This window comes from Macrobrachium nipponense, chromosome 14, assembly GCF_015104395.2.
Source record: "Macrobrachium nipponense isolate FS-2020 chromosome 14, ASM1510439v2, whole genome shotgun sequence".
Lineage (NCBI taxonomy): Eukaryota > Metazoa > Arthropoda > Malacostraca > Decapoda > Palaemonidae > Macrobrachium > Macrobrachium nipponense.
Window position 1 is genome coordinate 54534136 of NC_087207.1, and position 6985 is coordinate 54541120.

Below are 6985 nucleotides of genomic sequence, written 5' to 3' on the forward strand. Positions count from 1 at the left end.
TTTTCCATTACCTTTAATTTTTCAAAAAACTCAGCACTTGGTTCCATTAATTTATTATCATGTCGCTCTACTGCACAGTTTACATCCTAATAACTGATAATCTGGAAATTTAGATGCCACATAACCTCCAACATATCGAAGGCCCTCTTCGTCTGCAACATTCTCTAAAGTTCTTTCATGAAATTCATTTTCAAAGTTTTCTGAATCATCTTTTGGCATCTTCTCATCTTCAGTAGAGGCAAACACCATTGCAGAAATCATAAGCTCTCTTACAAGATCAGTTTCATTTGAATCATTATTTTCACAACTTTTCTCTTGACTGAACACAACATTCCTTCCGACATATTTGAAGAATCGCACTCCTTCATAGAGTTAGAATTTTTTCCAGTTATATTTTGCCAAGTATATATGACCTTATTCTGTGTTTGACTTCAACTGGCGTAGGCTGATCATGAGTTCCATCCATTTGTCTAAGACAGCCAAACATGTTTTCCAGTCCATCTTGGTTAAGTCTGGAGGTAATTATGTATGATACATCATATTTACTTTTCAACATATCATGCAACCTTGGCAAGGATTTACATGACACAATAAATCCCTTTTGGAACTGATAGATCTTATTACTTTTGCAAAATCACATTGTTTCAGCAGTACACTTCATATTGTCAAGGATTTTATTCTGTTCCGTCAGTTGCATCCCATAAGCGTGTCTAGATTTTTTTCTGTCATAAGGTACCCTTAAGTTGAACACATCAAACCAGGACTCGGCAAGCTTTATAAAGTCCCCTGTACTTTCCCAGTACCTGCTCTTCAAAAGTCCCTGACTTCCATAAGAATTTAAAGCTTTAGATGTTGTTTTCGAAAGAAGCTGCACTGCTTTCCTCACATTCATACGTTGCGTACCTGTTACATTTATGAGTTTCTCTGTTAAACAATATGTGGGTTTCAAGTCCCTTTTACTTCTGTTAACAATTTCCCTAACACATCCACTTAGAACAAAATTTCTATTTTGCAATTCAAAACCTGAATCAAGAAAATTGTTTCTCACTAACTTGATTAAATGAGGAGCATCAGCAAAGACATGAATTCCTCTATCTGGTGTAGAGGGGTTCTCAAATGAAGGATTTTCTGTTCCTATATTGAGACTGTTCCATAAACTGATATTAGTAGGACCCATGTCACACACCATAGCCACAACAGGAAAACCGACAGACTTCACTTTTGTAATTACCTCAAATAACCGTCCCTTGGTAACCTTGGTATCAAAATTATGATATATTAGTTGTTATTTAAATAATAATCTAGATTATATAATAAATCAAAACTATGGTTGTATTTGAAGAATGTAAAAATAAATCACTGCAGAGATGACTGAAGTGACCTGTGATCTACATTTGAATGAAACGGTAGCTGAGTGACTTCTCACCCCCCACGAATGACTCTACCTGACCATTCTATATACCTTGGGCAGCACGATGAAGAGCACGCCAGCACGATGCCACCACTGATTCGGCGTTACGTTGGTGAGGCTCCCCCGCCATGTAATGCACCCCGCCCCTGTTCCTTTTTATTTTTTTTAAAGCGGATTAAATGAGAGATTTGAGCTGTCAAGGTTTTTCTTACGAGGTGCAAACTGTCAGGGTGAGGTTGTTTTCACTTTGGCTATACTTGATTTTGCTGCAATTAACTGCCGGTGTCTAATCCCATCTTCACGGCTCCCCCCCCCCCCCCCCCCCCCCCCCCCACCTCGTGAGGAACTCCTCTCACAACGATTTTATTTTCTAATATTTTTGAGAATTCACTTGTTTCCATGCTATTTGTCTTTTATTATAGTTATTAGTGTCTGTCTCATAAGAAATTATTGATTGATTTTCACTGCGTATTGCCGTCTGTCAGGTAATCGACAGACAGGAACTATGTTACTGTATTTGTATTCATGTGAAAACCAAATGCATTCGCATGCCCATATATTTTGCAAAGATATGTACGTCTACATTGCATGACATAATAAGGGTGAAAGAACCACATCTATTCGAGAATGACACTCTTAACATTATATTATCTGATTTTGCTATGTTCTAGTACGTAGTATCTGTGGTGCGGTTAGCACCGAAAGGATAGTTTTACACAAAGACGAAGTCTTTTGACATAACGTCGGTAGACGTTTTAGTAACGAAGTATAATTACTGTTTTAGTTATGATAATTCATTTGTCTTTATGTATGTGAAATTGTTCTTGGTGAATGTATTGCGCATATTACGTATGGTAAGAGTTGGTGTCATTGGGTCTGTTTGTGCCTCTCGCCAGAGAAGCCATTAGGAGAGGTCAAAAGATCGGGAGGGGAAAAGAAAAAAGAAGGGTAGTAGCTTCGCCCCTCTGAACGCTCCTTGCGATGCCCCTCTAGGGGTGTGTATGCGTATGTGCGTTAGTACACTGTATGGGCATGATATCGCCCAAAAACTGTATTGACACACACCACCAATTAATTCACTACATTTTAATAAATATGTTGAAGTTGCACACTATTATATTTGGAATTTATTTTTGACAACGAAGTTGTAATTATTGTAGAGTTTTTTATGTTCATGAAAACCTTGTACGTCAGTTTCTACATTCGTGGTAATTGAATAACTTGTCTCTTTTCCCCAACAAAAAAACCCGAATGCAGGACGGAACGGACAGCTTCTTGGCTCAACTTTTGAGGTGACCTGTTATCTAGTGTTGTGTAGTGATGTGTGTGTGGATTTAGAAAGGGCGATTGCCCTGATTCTTTTAATTTTGTCGTAATTTGTTTCATTTGAGTGCCATTGATTTACAATTCCCCTTGAGTGATTAATTTCATTTGTCACTTATGTGTTGTTACTCTTTGATATGTTTAACTTTTAGTTATTAAATTAATTTTTAACTTTACGTTTATCAAATTGTGTTTCAATATCCTTCGATTTATTTCATTTTTCCTATGTTTCAGTTTTTGTGGATGGTGAATATGAATTGATCTGATAAACCTTATTGTGTTTCATATCTTAAGGTTATGCAAATAACTTAGAAACGAGATAACACAGCGGTCCTCTAAGGTCTGAAATCAACCTGTAAATACTCGCAAACATTTAGAGAGAGAGAGAGAGAGAGAGAGAGAGAACGAGAGAGGCACGTACCTCTCGTCGTATCTCGTGTAGCGATTTATGATCTGAGTTCATGTCTACAAGGACTGCTCAGTAAGTGAAAGTACTTAATTGTGCTACTATTCATTAATGATATTGGCGTGTTATCCTCGTTAATAATGAATTGGGTTGAGAGATATCTCCCCCTAATTTAGAAACCGCAAAGGGAGTTTTGTGGAGTTGTTACGTAAGGCTTTTAGCGGTTTTTGACCAAGTAACAACGTTAAGCATATAATACAGTCCACTATAAGTCCATCTTTTTCGCCACACACCTCTCTCTCTCCTCATGTTCAGAAAAAAAAGTTGAATGTTATCCTTCTAGAATATAAATCGGAGTCCAAAATATACAACGCTTTGTATTAAATTCCGTAAATTGAAGATCATCTGATACGTTGAACTGAGGAAGATGTACGAAAACATGGAAAATGACTGCCAGAAAATAAAAGTTTAATACAATTTCTAGTTCTCAGCCGAGATTTCTTTCGTCCAAACAAATTCTAGTATTTCGTTCAAGAAAATACTCGAATCAGTGCCACTGTGTGCGATAATTTAGCTCCGTGTACTACAGCATCGCAGAGTAAACATGATACCAAGGTTTCGTACAAAGCCAAGTTGGTCGCGAAACGTTTTGAGCGCAGCTGCAGTGCCGAGGGTGAAATTCCCTTCGACAAACAAATGCTTTGAAAAAATGGCAATCGATGAAATCACGGCAGAAATTTTTGATATCAGGCCATCAATCACTCGTTGTTATTATTAATAATACAGGACACTTTGCCTACAGGGACCGAAAAACTGCTCGAAGTTGTCGTTCACGGAACAGTTCCATATATAAGAACCAAACGAATGACGACACTCGACTACTTGGTGGCTCGGTCTACTGACCGTTATCTATGTTGATGTGTCAGTACGATGGAGGCCAGCGCTGGACATTTGTGTAGCTACCCGTCCAAGTTTTTAACCACGTAAGCAAAGTAAGTAAGAGATCCTTCTTTGGAATAATGAGCGTTAATATAAACGAGCTATACCGACAGAAATAACTGATAAGAAGAAGAAGAAAAAAATACGATAAAGTAACTTGCAAGGATATGTAATGCCCAAATTGCCCGGTATAATTCTTGTTTCTTTCTGAACTTCTATAAAGTTTATCGTGTCCAAACATTTCCTAGTGATATCCCGTGCTTGTAGTGCAAGGGTGAGACTCACGAACAGTGATAATTCGTCTTGACCCTCACAATTAATACGTTACATTCTTACATTTCCCAGTAACTGCCTACCTGTACTTGAAAAACGCATAACGTCGACTAAATCTCAATAGATGGCGCTACGGGTAATGTATCCCAGAATAACGATTGAATCATATCCGTTCTACAGATAATATACATCCCATCTGCTCCTGATTCTATATTACTACTGACTACTTTCGCTTTCACTGGATGATTGCGTTATAGTTCGATGGCGAAGAACAGTTGGTATTCACCTTGTTTTTTTATATAAATATATATAAGTTGCACTGAAACTATTTGTTTTTCATTATATTCTAAGAACCATAAAACACACGAGAATTAAAGAAAAAGTGAGGGATTGTGCCCGAGGCATTGCTTGGACTCCCGTTGTTCGGTAACTGGTTATGGGACAAAAAAAAAAAAAAAAAAAGTCCATTTAGAATATACGGTTCATTCTTGATTTTATGCTTAAATCTATAGTTTTTAGACTTTCTTTTCTTATGTTCTTTATAGGCCGAAATCATTTTGGTTCGTGAAATCTCTCTCTCTCTCTCTCTCTCTCTCTCTCTCTCTCTCTCTATATATATATATATATATATATATATATATATATATATACTATATATATATATATATATATATGTGTGTGTGTATGTGTGTGTGTGTGAGTGTGTGTGTGTGTGTGTTCCTATCGAAGTCAAAGGCATTATTTGTAGAGACTATATTCATGTTTAGACTGAAAATCAGTCTACACTACTTTTTCTCCTCAGGCAGGCTTCTCAGGTAGAATTCTTTCTATTCAGCACCCCGATGATGTCATCTTCAAATTGTAAGCGTAGCCGCTAAGTCCACATGTACTAGTAAAAGATGCTGCTGGTTGATGAGGAACGCAAATGCTATGTCCTTATTCCAGGGAAGCTATCCTTGCCTGACGAGGAAAAGCCACAGTATATAGATTGATTCAGAGTCTAAATAAGAAGACATTGTTCTAAGGGTTATTGTGGACCCCTTAAAACATTATATATACTCTCGCGATTGAGAGTTTTTCCCAACTAAGAAGACATTATGCAAAGAAGGCCACTGACTTGAATAGCAATTACACAACAGAGAAAACATGCCCACATAGCACTGCGGTTATTATTAACAACGGTTTTGGTGTTATCACGGTTACTAATGTTTATCTGTCTGTGGTTTCCGCTCTCATTACTTGTCTTATTTTTACAGGTTTGTGTCTGAGGCAAAGTTTTACAGCTCGATATTTGGCGCCCTCTTGTGAAATAACATACTCGGCAGCATCTTTGAAAGTTTTGTGTAGGACGGTGATCATTCATAAGAAAAAGATCTTCCAATGCTAGTGCCATTAAATCTTGAGAAAATACAGGTGAACAAGTGCAGATTATAATTACTATTTTTGTCATGGCGTCTCAGTGTTAATCTCTAACATGGCATCGTCAGGACCAAGTATTTGTCCAGAAGCACTTAGAAACTTCAGATATTACTATTCTGTGACACACTGGGGAAAGAAGGTGCTGTTCTTAATATACCGTTTCTCTTTTCTCGATGGACAAAGCAAGAAAATCTCCGAGATTCTCGCTGACAACGGAGTGCAACTTAACAAATTTCCTTTCAATGCTCAGGATGTCACAAACCTGACCGACAAGCATCCAGAAGATTTGGACATCACGCTGATGAATAAAGTATGCCGGGCTCTTTGGCAAAAGGGGGTAAAGGACCCTAGTAATGAACTTAAAGCTCTAGTGAAAAAAATAAAAGATGAAAGGAACGTTGTTAGCCATGAAGTGGAGATGATGTCGGTCCCAGATTTAGTACGCAAGCTCTCTGACTTTCAAGCAACGCTCGAGGAAACTCTTCGCGAAGCCAAATCTGTCTTTTCGAGTCATGCTGCGGAAATTGTTGTACTCGAAAAGGAGATCCAAGATGCCATTCCAAAGCTGATAGGAAAGATCCGTGAGAAATACGATCCCTCAATCCCGGAAGACTTGCAAAACTTTGAGGAGGAAATAGACGCGTTTGGGAAGGAGCTCTCTGAATACATACAACAACTCTCTCGGAAAGAACTCTTGTCTCTTTACGTCAACCTCTGTCAGATTTCCCCCTTCGACTGGCTAGCTCAGTTTAGTATCACATATCCATGTGCCATCATGGTTTGCGCAAAGTTGTCGGAGAGTAAGGAGTTTCACTGGGGTCTTCGTGCAGTGGAGCCATCACTGTTGATCAAAAATGGAATCCTGGAAGTTAAAGACCCATCGGGAAACGACCCCAAAGTCATCATTATCTCTGGTGATGCAGGTTCAGGAAAGACCACGATTCTCTGTTCCATTGCTGAGAAATGGCATAAGAACGCAGAAGATATGCCAGAGCTTTCCTCCTTTCAAATATTACTCTACATGCAGTTTAGAAATCATAGCCATGACAACTTTGATGACTTCCTACGAAACTTGCTTCCAAAAACTGTATCTCTGTTTCAGTTGAAGCATATAAAGTCTTCAGTGATTGACTCTAAATGTCTAGTCTTGTGTGACGGTATGATGAGTGGAATGAGAAATCTGCAAAGCTCTTTGAAGAAATATTATCTCTTCC

The 6985-nt window shown here is 38.2% G+C and overlaps 1 protein-coding gene across 1 annotated transcript in view; it reads left to right on the top strand.

The window, feature by feature from the left end:
* The first annotated feature begins 3754 nt into the window (after window positions 1-3754).
* LOC135226239 (uncharacterized) overlaps window positions 3755-6985 on the top strand; it is a 3245-nt gene continuing 14 nt past the window's right edge. Inside the window, exons 1-2 of the mRNA XM_064265682.1 lie at window positions 3755-4132; window positions 5609-6985. The exon at window positions 5609-6985 is cut by the window's right edge and continues 14 nt beyond it. Of these exons, the coding sequence (XP_064121752.1) occupies window positions 5827-6985 (1159 nt within the window). The 5' untranslated portion in view covers window positions 3755-4132; window positions 5609-5826. The remainder of the gene's footprint in view (window positions 4133-5608) is intronic.